This window comes from Balaenoptera borealis, assembly GCF_965194805.1.
Source record: "Balaenoptera borealis genome assembly, chromosome: 1".
Taxonomy (NCBI): Eukaryota; Metazoa; Chordata; class Mammalia; order Artiodactyla; family Balaenopteridae; genus Balaenoptera; species Balaenoptera borealis.
In genome coordinates this window covers 176,632,278-176,648,915 of record NC_138860.1, presented here as the reverse complement: position 1 = coordinate 176,648,915, position 16,638 = coordinate 176,632,278, and the positions used below count along the sequence as shown (strand labels likewise).

General features: G+C 52.8%; 1 protein-coding gene across 3 annotated transcripts in view; it reads left to right on the top strand.

The window, feature by feature from the left end:
• Positions 1-4,912: 4,912 nt before the first annotated feature.
• The window catches only part of EPHB2 (EPH receptor B2), a 183,887-nt gene continuing 172,161 nt past the window's right edge, over positions 4,913-16,638 (top strand). For 2 of the 3 annotated variants that reach the window (XM_082372676.1, XM_082372674.1), the window contains exon 1: positions 4,913-5,125. In XM_082372676.1, the coding sequence (XP_082228802.1) occupies positions 5,065-5,125 (61 nt within the window). In that variant the 5' untranslated portion in view covers positions 4,913-5,064. The remainder of the gene's footprint in view (positions 5,126-16,638) is intronic. The other variant, XM_082372675.1, reaches the window with a different exon arrangement.

Here is a 16,638-nt window from a genome sequence, read left to right as displayed (position 1 = left end):
CATGAGAGTTTTTAACAACCCAGGGAGATGCTTGCTCTACAGTGCTAGGTGGGGAAAAAAAATAGGACACAGCACTGTGCATACAGCAAGATTATAGTTATATGCAAAATACTTGTGCCTAAAAAAATGCCTGAAAGGAAATGGATTGAAACATTAACAATGCCTCTCAGGCTGGGGAAATTATGGTAGTTTTCGTTTCCCTTCTTAACTCTTCTGTATCTTCTTTACTTTTACCGATGAACATGGGCTACTTTTATCATGAGGTAGAAAAACTTTTCTTAAAAGGGATAGGAAAGATACTAGCCGTCAATAAGATTTTTTTGTCTTTCAACTGTCACCTCCCCCAGAAAGCCTTCCGTCCTTCTCCAGGCAGAGGTAGTGATTCCCTCCTCTGCGCCCCTGAAAGGTTTGAACAGTCTTTATAAAAGAGCACTTTTCACTCCGTTGGGTAATTATTGATGTCAATGTCTAAATCTATGCTATTCAATATAGTAGCCACTAGCCACTTGCCACATGTGACTGTTGAGCATTTGAAATGTGGCAGGGGTAAACTGAGAGATGCAGAAATATAAAATACACGCCAGACTTCAAAGACTTAGTATGAAAAAAAAAGTAAAATAGTTCATTAATTACATGTTGAAACAATAATATTGTGGATATATTGGGTTAAATAAATATATTAAAATTAACTTCACCTGTTTCTTTTTATGTTTTTGAATGTGGCTGCTAGAAAATTAAAAATTACATGTGGGGCTTGTATTCTATTGGACAGTGCTGGGCCCTGAGCTTCATGAGGGTAGATCTGTGACTGCCAGCACAGGCCCAGAGAGGGGAAGGGCCCTGTCTGAAGTCACACAGCAAACTAGTGGCAGAACTAGAACTTGAGCCAAATCTCTACTAAGAAACTCCCCCTGGCCTGGCACTGGCTCCAGGTGGGTCTGACCCACAACTGGCCATGTGCCTGCATCAGTCCTGCACCTGGGCAGGGAAGGGGCATTGGGACGGGAGTCGGAGACCCAGGTACACTGAAAGGTGACCTCTATGTTCTCTCCAGGCTGTCACTCAGCATAATGCACTTCCCTTTCAGAAGCCCCTCCACCTTCCCCCTCAGGAGGAAGGTCTCAGGGAAAGCTGAGGGGACCCAGAACACATTAGCATCCCCTGGTATGGCTGAGATGAGGACACAGGTCCTGCTGTCCCCACTGAATCCATAACACTGAGGGAGTCAGGACTGAAACTGGCCTCCGAGAAATCACCTTGGCCAATGCCTGCATTTTCATTTGTAGCAAGTGGGGCCCAGAGAGGGTGAGTACCCTGCCCAAGCTCACACAGCAAGTTAGAGAAGGGCCTCGACATACCCTGGAGTCTCAGTCTAGGGGTATAGAGGCCCGGCCAGCCCCCTAGACCAGGAGGATGGTGGCATGGATTAGCACCCAGGCTGCCCGCAGGCCCTGCTGAACCACCACGCTCATACTGCTTCCTCTACCTCAGATCAGTTCATTCTCTACTTATAATCCTCGATGGCTCCCCATTGTGCTTAAAATACAATCATATTCCTCCTCCACCACCTAATCTCCTCCACACTCCCATTGCTTGCCATGCTTCAGCTGCTATTCCTAGAAGGTACCCTGTATATTCCCACCCCAGGGCCTTTGCATTTGCAGTTCCTTCCACCTGGAACTCTTTTTCCGCACTTTTACATGGTGGACTCCCCATCATCCAGCTTTCAGCTCTCATGTTCCCTCTTCAGAGAGGCCTTCTCTGATTTCCCTGGCTAGAATAGCCGCCTCCTCTCAGTCACCAACTGTCCCATTGCCTGTTGTCTTGTCTTCCTAGCATTTATCCTTATCTTAATTATCTTGTCCATATATAGGTCTTACACAGCAGAATGTAGGTTCTAAAAGAGCAGGGCCTTGTCAGGCAGGTCCACAGCTGTGTCCCTGCCTCCCCAGTAACTGGCCTGTAGGAAGTGCCCCATTAATGTTTATTCATCAAATTTGATTTAAAGCTGTCAGGTCACTGAAGGCCTAGTTCCAGCTGCACCCCAAATTTGCCATATGTCCTTGGGCAAGTACTTTTTTCCCTCTCTGAGCCCCAGTTTCCCCTTCTGAAAAATGGAGCTCCCACTGCTGCCAGGCTGGCTGGCAGGATAGGCTGGTTGAATTAGCATCAGTCGAGTTGATGGGTGTGAACACTGCTTTGTAAACTGTTAAAGCGTGATTGCAAATGCGAGTAGCTGTTGTCATTAGACAAATGAAGCTTAAGCCGCCTCTTCCTCTGCTGAGGAGGGGATTGGGTCAGATGCTCTCTGGGGCCTCCCGCCCTGGGAGTATATTGTTCAGAGTCCCTGCACTGCCTGCAGGCAGCTCCCAGTCTGAAGGGGTGGTAGAGATAAGATGCAAATTAGAAACAAACAATCTGAGACACCAGCAGTGGGCTGCTGTGCATGGGGCTAACCATCTCTCAGGAAACAGATAACAAGTGCAAACGGTCTGAGGGAGGTGAGGCCAATGTCAATTAAAGCTCTTGGTGGGGGGGGGGGGCAAATCCAAGCCATTAGTGTGGAGAGGACAACCAGGTGGAGTGCACAGCTGGGACAAAGGCACAGCTGAAGGCAGTTGCCACAGAGACCAGTGAGGAGGGGCCTCGCCAGACTGCAAAACCCAGCCACACTATGGGCTCCCAAATGGGGAATAAAATAATGTGTAGGGAGAAAAAGATGGGAGAGGAGGGGGCTTTATTTGATTATTATCGCTATTTTCCTTTTTAGCCAGTTAAATGCCCTGGACTGATGTCCATTTAATTATATAACGTTGAGTGAGTCACTTCCCTCTTTAGGCCTCAGCTTCCTTATCTGTGAAAAGGGGATGTGGGAAATCGACAAATGACTCCCTGAGCTCTTTGTGTCCATGAAAGGCACAAGGGGGGCATCAGTGTTGGGGTCAGACATGCCTGGGGTTAAATCCCAGCTCTGACTTGCTGTGTGACCTTGGACAAATTGGTCCTCAATTTCATCAACTGAAAAGGTGAGCTCCTACCTCATAGGGTTGAAAGATTAAGGGGAACACTGTATAAACAAAGCTTAGCCTAGTGCCTGGTACCAGGTCCTTAATAAATGCCACTGCTGTTCTTATTTGGAATCAAAGAGGGAAATACCAATGGGGTGGGAAAATGGGGACAAGGGCTCCAGGGGATAGAAACACAGCAGAAGTGCTGAATCTCCCCAGCACATAACAGGTGCTCACAAAATATTTCTTGAATTGGGAAGGGGTGGGGCACACCTGGATGTTGGCACTGATGAGTGCAGTAGCTTGGAGCCTCTCTGCCCAGGAGAGGGAGTCTTGCCCCAGGATGGGTCAAGCTCAGGGTCTCTCAAACCCTGGGTTCCCTGAAAAGTCTGAGAAGCAGGGACTAAAAATAAAGGCCAGCCACACCCCAGTGGATTTTGACCCTGGCCAAGGAGGAGTCTGAAGCTTAACAGGGGGCAACCCCCCACCTCATTTCCTGTCTCTGCTCACTTCTGCTCTGCTTCCCAGGCAGTCTCTCCCAGCCTTCCTGGCCCACTTCCTCCTGGGGGCCTTCCAGGATGATGCCCATTTCAGTTGGACCCTTGAAGCTTCTAAAGATGACCCACTTTTCCAAACCTTAAATGGGGTCTCAGAGTCTGTGGTGTCCTTTTCTTGGTGTGAACTGAAGGGAGGGGATTGCTGGGACGTTTTGATAGTTTGTGGGACAAAGGGATGGGAGAGGTCTGGGTGGCATCGATTGAATTTAAACCGTCTGTTCCTCCACTGGGCACTTACACCCACTCCACAGGGCAGGAAGCTCCTGGTTAAGTCTTGTTTGTCAGGAGTGTGGCTACCAATGGCCAGAGGCCCTGCCTGGGTGATTCCTGTAGCCCCCCTGCAGCTCGGCCACCATCAGCCTCAGCAAAGCCCTTAATGATGATGGTGATGAAGGCTGTCAGAGCAGGGATGGAACAAGGGGTTGTGCCCTCCCTGAAGGGACAGCCACAGCACAAAACCATGGCTGCACAGACAGGTCCATTCCATGGCGGCGGGGGTGGCTTCCCGAGACACCCCCCCATCTGCACCACCCCCAAACTGCATTGGGAACAAGATGAACAGAGAGAGAGAAATCCAGTGTACAGACAGAAGGGGCTACAGGGAGGGGCTGGTGGGCTCGCTCAGAACAAGGCAGGGAGGGTAGGCCTGGGGTCTGCCTGCCAGGGCCCGGCCCGCCCCTGCCAGAGTGACCCCCCACCCCCACCCCAGGCCCCAGTGTTAGCGCCAAGGCCCACTCTCCCAGGCGGAGGCCCCAGCCCAGCCCCAGCGCCTGGGAAAGACGCCTGTTTTGTTCCCATCTCCACACACACACCCCCCCCCCCCTTTTATTTTTTCATTCATTGCAGTTCGGTCCCTTTCGGAGCTGCAGGGACCCGGGTGGCAGGGCTGAGGCGAGGGGGGTGGCACTCCCGGCCCTGACAGGTAGGGCCCGCCCCGCTTTGGGCAGCCCCTTCCCCCGCCCTCCCCCAGGGTCCCCTTTCCCTGCCCCTGTCAGCCGCGCCAGACGCTCTCCGGCTTTGCAGCATTCAATAAAAATTCAGAAACATTTGGGCTGAAATCGCTGCTTTATCTGGAGGAGCCACAGCGCCGGGAGAGACCACTGCTGCGCGGGGGGAGCCCGGCATCTCAGTCGCCGGAGCGCGCGACACCTCCGCGCTCCAGCGCCCCCAAGGCCCCCGGGTGGCCCCGCGGACGCGGGAGGCTGGGGCTCCAGCAGCGCGCGCGGCCAGCTGGGGTCCTGGGCGCGCGCGGGGAGCGGCGGCCCGGCCGGGCTCCCCCCGCGCCCGCGGCTCAGGTGGGCCGCGCCCAGCGCTGGCGGAGCCCGGGTCCCCGTTCTGCCCGGGCTGGATGGCTCATTCTGCTGGCTGCGCGGTGGCGGCGGCTGTCTGTGCGCCGCGCCTCGCCGCTCCCCCCGGCCCCCCGAGCCCGGGGCGCGCGCTCCAGCCCGGGCCGCCCGGGCCCCGCGGCGCCGCGGCCCGAGGCCCCGGGAAGCGCAGCCATGGCCCTGCGGAGGCTGGGGGCCGCGCTGCTGCTGTTGCCGCTGCTCGCCGCCGTGGAAGGTGAGCGAGCGGGCGGGTGATGGGGGCGGGGAGCGGCCGGGCATGAGAGACCGCCGGCGCCCACCTCCGCCCGGCGGCCCGCAAAGTTTGCCCCGGGGCTCGCGCCGGGCGCAGGTGGCCGCGGGGAGGTGTGTCCGGCCGCGCCGGGAGGCGCGGGCCCCACGGGCGCCCGGGAACGGCGGGCGCTGATTGACTGTGCCAGGAGGAGGCGAAGGGACCATCTTGCGGAGGCTTTGTAGCCAGCCCGGCGAGCGCCGCCCAGGGCCGGGGGCTGCCCACGCGCGCTCGCCGCCCCCGGCCCGGCCACCCCCTGCGCGCAGGCCTGGCCTTGCTCGGCACGGGGTGGAGGGGCGCCGGCCGCGGGGCCCGGCGCGCAGTTGGGGCTGGAAAGTTTGGCAGGGAGCGGAGGGAGGAAGGCATCGCGACTGGCTGGGGTGGGGGCTCCCGGTCCGCGCCCCCGGGATGGGGTCGGAGCCCCGAAGAGCGGGGACTGGCAGTGTGGAAGTGAGCGAGCCAGCACCCCGCTCTGGTGCCGGCCCATCGCCCGCGGCTTACAATGGGGTCCCCTCCCCTGGAGGACTACGGGGGGGATGGGTCCTTGGGCATCTCTTGGCTGCGCGGGGTCTCCGGGCACCCCTGCCGGCCACCGCCCCGCTGGCGGCAGAGCTCAGAGTGGCCGCTGGAGCCCCGGGAACTCTCCAGCTGCCGCCAGGGCCGGACCAGATGCTCTTGCCATGTGTTGGCCTTGGCCAGGGTCTCTGGGCCGTCTCCCCATAGCCTCGTGTGTTGGTCCCACCCGACCCTCAAGGGGTCAGGGTGGCTGCCAAGTCTCCTGAGCCAGCTTGCTCTGGAGGGAAAGTTAGTGGGGTCTGGGTGTGTCCACCAGAAATGGACGAGCCTGTAGGGCAAGAAAGGACTATGGATAATGGTTCTCATGTGTACAGCTCTTTACAGTTTTCAAACCGCTTTACAGTTTATGAAGTACTTTGCACTATATGCAAAGTACTGTGGTTTACAACGTGCTGCACAGTTGACAAGATACTTTAAGCTTTACAAAGTGCTTTCCTACCCACAATTTTGTTGGATTCCCCAAAATAAGTCTTCCACGAAAGTCAGGTGGGTATGAGTCTTACTTCCTTCTAGTAGAAAGGGAAACTAAGGCTCAGAAAAGTCAGTGTCTCACCCTGTGGTCACTGGGTGATAAAAATAGAATGGGAATCTGAAGCCCCTGAAGCTTGTGCTCTGTTCATTTTGCTGGGTCTTCTTGTCCCTAAACAGGGTGACCTCTTCCAGGATTCTGCCACCATAGGACTGAGGAGTACCTTCATCTCGGGCCATTTGGGGATGATGTGAAGCCCCTTTCCTTCTTGCAGCTCAAAAACCCCAAAAATACAAAAACAAAAAAAACCTGATCAGACCAGGCATGGAGGCTGCAGCCTCTGGAAAAGGCTCAGTGGGGGATCCCGTGCTATAACTTTAGTTTCTCAGTAATGAGTGCTTTAGTGACCACAGTTCAGGGGGTGGAGGGGTGTCCCTGGATGGCAGCCATAGTTTCTGGCACAGAGGCAGCTGTCCTCCGGCTCCTGGAGGATTTGGCGGCTGCCTGAGGTTTCCCGGAGTGGGGCCACTGGGGCACCAAGGGTGCCACGGGCCCTGGGTGTGGAGCGCAGCCCTGAGGCCCGGTGCTGGTGGGAGCTCCCTGGAATATGGCTGAGGTACCACTTATTAGCTCTGGCTTTGGGGAAATGACTCATACGTTGGCCCGCTATACATTGGGATGTTTACAGTATTATGGGGAGCTTGGCATAAATATTGCTATTCGGATTGTAGTCAGCGGTGCTGGAGGGGAAGAAAATTGGCCCCTCTCGTGTTGGAAAAGGCCTGGGTGTGTTTTTAATTACTGTGGGGTAGATGGAAGGGCCACGTCTGTCCAGCCATGGCCCCGGGAGGCGGTGGTCGGAATCTGGTGGGCTCTGGCCAGGGCTCTCGACCCAGGGCCCTGGACCCTGGACACAGGGCTGATCGGCTGCTGACGTCACAGGAGGGCATGGCTGCTCGGGCTGCCACTTGGGGGCAGGCTGGGAGGAGGGCTGTGGTCGGCACCCCAGACCTTGCTTCCGGCTCTTCCTTTGCCCCCTGGACACTAAGGAGTCTAGTCCATTAGGGGTTAAGAAGGAGCTGGCCTAATGGAGGGGGAGGTGGTGCAAGGTGGAGGTCAGAGGCCCCACTTCTCACTTGCTATGGGACCCTGGGCCAGCTCCCTTCCCTATAAGGGGCTCAGCTTCTCTGGGTCTAAAATGTTCAACCTAATCTAGGATTCCATCATATGCACCCTACCTCCCTTCCCTGAGCTTCAGTTTTCTCATCTGTCAAGTGAGGGTAATCATGCCAATGATTAGGCATGTTTGTGAGATTCAGACCAGATAATGGATGGCAAAAAGTCACCTTGAAGAACTGTGTGGCCTCTGGGGGATGGAAGATGGGGATGGAAGATGGGGATGGGCAGTGCTGTTCATGACACAACCAGAAGAGACAGGATCCTCCCGGGAGCAGCACAGTCTGTAAAAGCAGATCTGAAGCTTGGAGTGATGAGAGGGCAGCCCCTGGGGCTCCCAGTACCCAGAGGCGTGTGGCCACCACTCCTGGCCCTTCCCCCTCCTCGTGCCCTGTAGTAACAAGGCTGTCCTGAGTGTTAAGGTCTAGGAAATCCCCAGCCTCTGAGAGAGGAGAGAGGGTGTGTGTAGTTTTTTTTTAGGGGGGGAGGGTCCCTGTGTTAGGATGGTGAGTTTAGTATCTTCCCCAAACCATGAGACCCTCCAAAGGAAACACAAGTCTGGAGCATCTGGCATGGGCACTTGGAGAGGATGGAAGTGCCCTAGGGACATGTCCAACAGAAGAGCAGCCACTAGATGGAATCCAAAAGTTGAAGTCTAGAGAAAACCGATCTCCCCTGTACATTTGTTCTCTTGGTTTCCAAATATTTATGGAGCTTGTTCTCTAGCTGGCGTGGTGCTGGCTCCTGGGGCGGGCAGGGAGATAGGGGACAAACTGATGGGGAAACAGTTGGCAAGATATAATGTGGTAAGTGTATCCCAAGTGCTGCCAGGAGGAAGTTGTGAACCACCTGGGGCAGCAGAAGCCGTCTAGGATGGAAGCCGGTTACTTTGTCATTTATGGCTTTATTCTTTGCCTCATTTTCTTTTTCTTTTTTTTTTTTTTCTTTTTTAAATTTATTTATTTATTTTTTTGGCTGTGTTGGGTCTTCGTTTCTGTGTGAGGGCTTTCTCCAGTTGTGGCAAGCGGGGGCCACTCTTCATCGCGCTGCGCGGGCCTCTCACTATCGCGGCCTCTCTTGTTGCGGAGCACAGGCTCCAGACGCGCCGGCTCAGTAATTGTGGCTCACGGGCCCAGTTGCTCCGCGGCATGTGGGATCTTCCCAGACCAGGGCTTGAACCCGTGTCCCCTGCATTAGCAGGCAGATTCTCAACCACTGCGCCACCAGGGAAGCCCCATGCCTCATTTTCTTACTTCCCATTCTCTCTGCAACAAAACTTTGTCAGCCACCTGTCACATTAATGAACTGTGTTCCCAAAAGTTAAGGAGGTTAACTTTGGGACTAAGAGGAGGCAAATTCTTTGCCTGGAAGCAGCGTGTGTAGAGACACAGAGGCAAGATGATTGGGTACTTACTTGGGTGTATCTGAGGGAGATGGGTGTTGAGGGCAGCAAAGGGGGATGAGGCTGAGAATGGAGAGCAGGGCTCGGATGGAAGGCTGAGGAGTTTGGACTTGATGCTGAGGGAAGTGGGGAGCCATTGAACGTTCTTGAGACATTGAGGGACCTGGCCAGATTTGTTTTTGGAAAGATCACAGGTTTCAGTGTGTGGGATATTCAGGTGAGCCAGACCCCATCCTACACAGTCAAGCAAAGGCCAGCTTGTCTCTTCCTTGCTAGACTCTGAGCTCCCTGAGGGAGCTCATCTGGCTCATTCTTGTGTCCACAGTTGTGGTAAAAAGAGCTCCATTCAAATGCCACCTCCCAGAGGCCTTCCCTGATTACCTCATCTAAAACAGGCTCAGTTCAGACACTTTCTATCCCTCCTGCTTTGTTTTACTTCAGTATACCCACTGCCATCTGAAATGGTATCAGAGATGTGTTGGTTTCCTTGTTTAGTGTCCATCTTGCCCACTAGACTGTAAACTCCAGGAGGGAAGAGGTTTTCGTCTGCCATGTTTGCTACGGCGGCCCAGTGCCTTGAACTGAGCCCAGTCACGTGGTGCCCAGTAACTGAAAGACATAATCCGCTAAGGAACGTTGAATGAATGAATGAATGTTGAGTGAACAAATGAATGAATATATTATACTGTGTTATACAGTAAATATCCGGAGAATGATACAGAAATGGAGGAGAGAGTCATCTGGCTGGGGAGATGAAGGAAATCTTCCAGGAGGGAGAAGCATAGGGATGGTGTGAGCAGGGATCCAGAATGCAGGAAAATGGGGATAATGAAGAGATCAGTTCAGCTAGAGCTAAGGATTCAAAGGGACCAGCAGCAGCTGTGTGCCAGGTAAGTCCCCCTTCTTACAGGGGTTGAGGGAGCCCGCCTGCCCCTCCCCCTGCCATGCACCTCTTGTCTCTCCCACTCCCAGCCCAGCCCTCTGCTTGGGCATTACCTATCTAAGACCCAGCGACCTTCAGTGGGATTAATTTAGAATTGGTTTTTCTTTTATGTTTATTTCTCCTGCTTCTCATTTTTAAAGGAGGCTGCTTTCATGTATTCGTCTTAGCCAGGAAATCAGGGCTTAGATTTAAAGCCCGAATTCAAAAGCAAGTTGACTTATTCATTCCTCCATCCATCTATATATTTTAAAAGAGTCACCAGGCATCTCCTTCATGTCAGGTGCTGGGTGGGAGAAGGGATTCCAGCTTTGGTGGGAAACAAGGCTGGCCAACTTCACTGACTGTGGAGTAGAGAAAAGGCACAGCCTTCTGGGCAATCGGACCTGGGTTCAAATCCCAGCACTGCATGCTGTGTGCCCTGGGCAAGGAGCTGGACACCGTGTCCTCAGGGGTTCTTGTGGACACCCACATAAAATGTCAGGCACGTGGCTATGTACAGTAGAGGCTGTTCTCAGCCCCACCAGGGCCCTCTTCCTTGGAGTGCCTGTGGGTGTGGTCAGTGACGGCTGTGTCCTAATTTGCCCGCCCTCTTTGGCATTTAGATTGTTCAGGCAACGAATCAGCCCTCTGTGTCTCCCCCAGCCCATTGCACAGGCTCCTAACTGCCCCTCAGCCTTAGGATGGTGACACCGCAAGTGTGGGCAGGCCCGGAGCCCCATCTTGGCCTCCTTCTTCAGGGCCCTGTTGGGGGCAGATACTTGGTTCTTACAATGGCAGGGAACTGGGGGTGGGGGGGCTCTCAACTGGAGTCCACAGGCCTTCTTAGTTGTGGGGCTCTGGGATCACCCTGAAATTATAATAGAATGTTGGATGTTAATGTGGATTTTTCCAAGGAAAACCCTTAGCTTTCACAAGATTCTCAAAACAGTTGTGAAAACACAAGCCTATACCCAGGCTCACAGTGGGGGGCTTGAGTCCTAGGTTGGCCCCGTGGCCCTACTGCCAGCCCCCCTGCCCTGCTGTGGCCCCAGTCCCGCCCAGGGTGTTGTCCTTCCTGGTGCCTTTGGCCCCCACCACTTCATCAAGGTTTTGCATCAGCCCCAAAGCCAGGATGGGGGCAGGTTCTCTGGGCAGCTATGCTGGGTACTCAGCAAGGCCCAGCGTACCAGCTTGTCATCTCTGCCTGCCCAGAGCTCACCTATGAGCTTAGGCTGGAGGTCAAACCCGTGCAGGCAGAGAGACCCCTAAAGGAAGGGGCAGATGGAGCTGGCTGGTGACAGGCCTGGGCTGGACAAGGCAGGGGGGCTGTGCTCCCTCAGAGGCTGGAGGGGTGAGACCAGGAGGGCCTCCTGGCAGAGGTGGACCTGGCCTGCACCTCTGACCGAGGCCCTGTCCCATCTCGTGGCCTGGCCTGCTTGCCTGACTTAGCTGGAGATTTGGTAGATCCAGATCGAGGCCAGGGATCTGTATTTTTAACTCACTCCCCAGGTCTTTCCATTGGGCAGGCAGATTTGCCCCCCCCAGTGCCCTAAGATAAAACACACGACTCCTGGGAAAGAGGAAGAGAAGCCTCAGCAGGAAACTGGAAAAGACTGAAATGAAGTGAAATCAATCAGTTAGTGCCCACCAGCCCAGGCTGCCTGCCTGCCGGTGAACGGAGGGAGGCTTGGCTGGGGGAGGGCAGGGCAGGGAAGAATGTTTGCACACCTCTCAGGGGTGGAGTGGGCCGTTGATCATGACAGCACCTGGAAGCTTCCTGATTGGGATCAGCTGTCTGATAAGGCTGCCTTGAAAGCATTTTAGGGTTTTAGGGCCTTTTAAAGCAGGTGCCTTCCGGAGGGTGGAGAGGGGACACCTGTCTCCCTAGTGCTCCTGTGTCACCTGGGGGGCTTGCCTAGACCACCTTAGCCTGGGCTGTGAGCTTCCTGGAGCCATCTGCAGCCCCGCTGCAGCCCCTTGGGGGTAGGGGTATCTTCAGGGAAGAGACCTTGTCTGCTCTGTGGCCTCGAGCAAGTGATGTACTCTTTGAGCCTCAGTTTCCTGATCTGTAAATGGGAGATACTGCCTGTCAGAGGCTCGTGGTGAGGGTTAAATGAGGTCCTATATACAGTGGCCAGCAGAGCAGACTGACCCGCGGCTGTGCCAGTATTCATCAGTTGTCATTACTATGAAATGTCAGCACCCTTACTCCTTGCCAGAGTACTTGCTCCTTTCTCTGAAATCCCAGAGCCCTTTAGGCAAGCCCTGACCACTCTCTCCCTTGTTCCATAAACAGCATAGCCTGCGGGTTACAAGGATGTCTGGAGTCAGACTGTCCTTTATTTTGTGTCCTATCGTCAGTTACTTAACCTCTCTGAGCCCTGGTTCCGCCAGTTCTAAAATGGGGATAATAATAGTTCTTGAGATGGTTGTGAGGAATGAATGGGTTAATCCATGAAAGATGAAGCTGACAGACTGAATGTGTACCTCATGTGTGATGAGCACGCAGTAAATATTAACTGTGGCTATTATTTTTCGAAACCAGTGGGAAACCGGATTCAGAGTAGGGGGACGTGGGTGCTGTTTTACTAGGGGACTCTGTCTCCAGCTCTCCCCCTCTTCACTTAACCCCAGGAAAAAGCCAAAGGTTCAGAGTTAAGTTCTGAGTCTATCTAACTTTTGCTGAGTAGTTGAAAGGCCCCTCCAGCCTGCCTCTCTGGTTCCCATCCAGGTTTTCCTCAAGGGTCCATCCCCACCCCAATTCAGCCTCCCTAATCCTAGGAAAGGGACAAGATCTTCTACGGCTGTGCCCTCCTTCTTGGCCCTATCTGTGCCTGCCAGGCACCAACTTCCATACATGATAATGATAACAGCTCTTAGCTCTGCTAAGGGCATTGTATATGTCATATCATGCAGTTGCCCCAACAGCCTACCCAGTGCTTTTATAATTACGCCCATTTTACAGATGTGGAAACTGAGGCTCAGAAAGTGACTAGCCCAAGGACACATAACTAGGGAGTGGGAAGCAGGGATTCGAACCCAGGTCTGGAGGACTTTGAAGCTCATGCTCTTCACCGCCCTTCAAGTGGCCTCTGGAATGTATCTCCTGGCTCAGAGGAAATGCTTGGCTCTGGCGAGGGTCTCCAAGGCAGCCATCCAGCTCTGACTCCATCAACATCCTGAGATAATGCAAGCGGGAGGGTTCTGGAACTCACAAACCTGCCATAAAAATGCAATCTCTGTCATAATGGTCAGAATAATGTTGTTCTAACTTAGACAAATCGGGTGTTAACTCATTACATTGTAAGGGGCGCCTCCACAGAGAACTGAGGCTGTGGAACAGTCACAGGGCCATTCGTAGCTTGTATTTCTAAACCCGTTAGCTCATTGGGTTTTCACAGCAACCCGGTAAGTGGGCAGGAGCCATGGGGCCCATTTTAGAGATGAGGAAACTAAGGCCTGGGGGGATAACACGACTTGCACAAGGTCAGTGGCCAGAGCAAGCTTGAAGCCCAAGGCCAGTCTCAAGGCCCAGGGATCGTCAATCCAATTTGAATTCTTAGCCAACATTTAAAAATCAAGAGAGTTTACAGAGAAATCCCGTTTCTGGCTTTGTGAAAAGTCAGACAATCTGGCTTCCCTAGGCCCACATTCCCACATGGCCACAGTTGGCTGGAGCCGAATACTGACTGCCTCTTCAGATAGAACACGTGAACATGGGGGGTAGCTCACCACCAGCTTGCGTCACACATTTGTGTTACTTGCCTGGCTCCTGTAGGGTTCAAGTTTGTCTCCTAGATCTGCCCCTGTCTCTCTTGTGATCTGGAGTAAATTGCTTCTCCTCCCCGGGCCTTAGCTACCTCCTCTCTAAAATGAGGAAGTGGGACTCAGTGGTTTTGGAGGCGCCTTCCAGCTCTGGGATTCAATGCCCAGTACCAGGCTCCAAGCAAGAGAGGGGAGAGCTGGAAAAAGGACAGGGCTCTGCCCTTGGGAAGCGTATCAGTTATCCACTGCTGCCTAATAAGCCACCCCAAAACGTACTGTCTCAAAACAACAGTGATTTAGTATTTCTCCTGGTTCAGTGGATTGGCTGGGTGAAGCTGGGCATTTATTCTGCTCCATGTGGTGTCAGCTGGGATCACTCTTGAGCTTGCACTCAGCTAGGCTGTGCCGGAAGGTCTGCCATGGCCTCGCCCACATCTCTGAGGCCCTGGTAGGGAAGGCTGGAAGACCGGGTCCCCTCTCTCACTCCTCAAGATCTCTCACTGGTCAGTAGTCTACACTGAGCTTTCCCTGGCGGCTGGCTCCCAAGAGGGTAGAGCAGAAACCGTAAGACTTCTTGAGGCCTGGGCGGTAATGTCACAAAACATCACCCCTGCAGCCAAAGCAGGTCACAACGCCATCTCAGGTGCATCCCAGGCTTCCTCATCTGGTTCAGGGAGAGGGGAAATACACTGGGCTTGATTTTCTGTTCAGTCGTTAAAGGGAAGCGCCATTTCCTGCTAACGGTTTAACACACAACATTTGCCTGTGCGTTGCCCATAGTCTTCAGCGCGTCTTTGGAGGTGATGCTCAGTGCCCCCCCCCCACCTGCCCACTTCACCATGTGCACACATCTCCTTGTGCTCTGGGCCAACCTGTGGTCCAGACTTAGCTGTAGGCCCCCTTAACGGGAGGCGGCTTTGTGTTTAGTGACGGCAGGTATAGTTGGTGGCCACATGGGAGACAGTCTACCACCGGGACCGAGAGGGCAGGGACTCTCCACTTCACCTCGTCCCCTGCTCTGCCCAAGGCCTGGTGCATGATAGGTGCTAAAGAGATGTTTGTGCAGTAAAGGAACCTACAAATTAATTACAAATAATAACCCAAGTCATAGCTATTCAAGACCAGGCATGAGGAAGAGGCCCTGGACTGGGGGGATGGAATTTGGAGGATGGGACCAAGGTGCCCTTGTGGCTTGGAGCAGGTCACATCGCCCCTCTGGGCCTCAGTTTTCTCCTTGGTAAATAGGGGATCATGATTTAACCACCTCAGAAGGCTGTGCCAGGGAGCAGCTGTGTTCTTCATTCAACCGTAAAAGAACCTGTAATGATGTGACTGTGGTTTGTCACTCCCGCCTTGGCCAGGGGCCACTGTAGGAGCAGGGAAGCACTGGAGGAAATCCGAATGTCTAAAGGCATTGGTTGGCCAGTTGCTATCAAACCTAAGTCTGGACTACAGGTTGGCTGAGAGCACGTGGAGATGTGTGCACATGGTGAAGTAAGTGGGTGGGGACATAGCTCTGAGCAGTGCCTTCAAAGATGTGTTGAAGACCATTGGCAACACATAGGCAAATTTTATTGTCAAACCATTAAGCAGAAAACAGGGCTTCTGTTTGCTGACTGAACAGGACTCAAGCCTACACAGATAATATATTTTGTTCACTTTTCTTTTTAATTGTATGTGGGGAAGGGGCATTTTATTTTTTTTAATATTTATTTTATTTATTTTGGCTGCGCCACATCTTAGTTGCAGCATGCGGGATCTTTAGTTGCAACACATGGGATCTTTAGGTGTGGCATGCGGACTCTTAGTTGCGGCATGTGTGCGGGATCTAGTTCCCCGACCAGGGATCGAACCTGGGCCCCCTGCATTGGGAGCATAGAGTCTTACCCACTGGACCACCAGAGAAGTCCCTACACAGATAATATAGACACATAATAAATCCTAAGAGTCCTTCTGATACACCTTAGTCTTTTATTTTTAGAAACACTAAAAATATGTTTGGGTATGTTTCTTGTTTGCACAAGGGGAGCTGAATTATTATTTGGGGTCTAGTTTTGTTACCCAAAGTCTAAGTCTTATTCTTTTAGTAAGTGAGTTAAGCCTGCTCGTGTTTTTTGTTTTTTTTATATAAATTTATTTATTTTATTTTTGGCTGCGTTGGGTCTTCGTTGCTGCACATGGGCTTTTCTCTAGTTGCAATGAGCGGGGGCTACTCTTCATTGCGTTGCGCGGGCTTCTCACTGCGGTGGCTTCTCTTGTTGTGGAGCATGGGCTCTAGGTGCGCGGGCTCAGTAGCTGTGGCTCACGGGCTCTAGGGTGCAGGCTCAGTAGTTGTGGCACACGAGCTTAGTTGATCCGCGGCATGTGGGATCTTCCTGGACCAGGGCTGGAACCCGTGTCCCCTGCATTGGCAGGCGGATACTTAACCACTGCACCACCAGGGAAGCCCCTGCTCATGTTTATTGATGTAACTGATATGTTTGGTCTCAACTCTGTTGTGATATTTTATAATATTGTGTATTTTATTTGCTGTGCTTCTTTTTCTACAAGATGTGAATTCTTTACTCTGGTTTATTTAAATATGTTTGGTATTTAGGAAGGTTTTTGGTTTTGTTCTGGTGGTAACCTTTGTACTTATGCCTTCTTTCTTCTGCAGTGTCTAACCTGCTCTTACAGCATCCAGTGTGTTCCTTCTCTCTAGAATTTCCATTTGTGTCTTTTTTATATCTTTCTTGTCTCTACTGAACAGATTCAGTCTTTTCCTTCTTAAACATATTAAACAGTTATATTAAAATAAATAAATAAACAAATAAATAAATAAATCCAAAGAGTCCTGGCCGGAGACCCCAGATTCACAAGCTGTCCGGGTTGTGAATGAGTGAGGTGAGCTGGGCATTCAACAAACAGCAGTGCCCCTGGGAGAGCACATGTCTTGTCTAAAGAAGGCAGGTGTTACCCACTCTTGACCGTGTTGCTGTGCCGGGATTGGGGCTCAGTTTTGCCAGATCTTCTGGTTTGCAAAATTCTTTTTTTTAAAAAAAATTAATTAATTTATTTTATTTTATTTTTTTGGCTGTGTTGGGTCTTCATTGCTGCACGCGGGCTTTTCTCTAGTTGCGGCGAGCGGGGGCTACTCTTTGTTGCGGTGC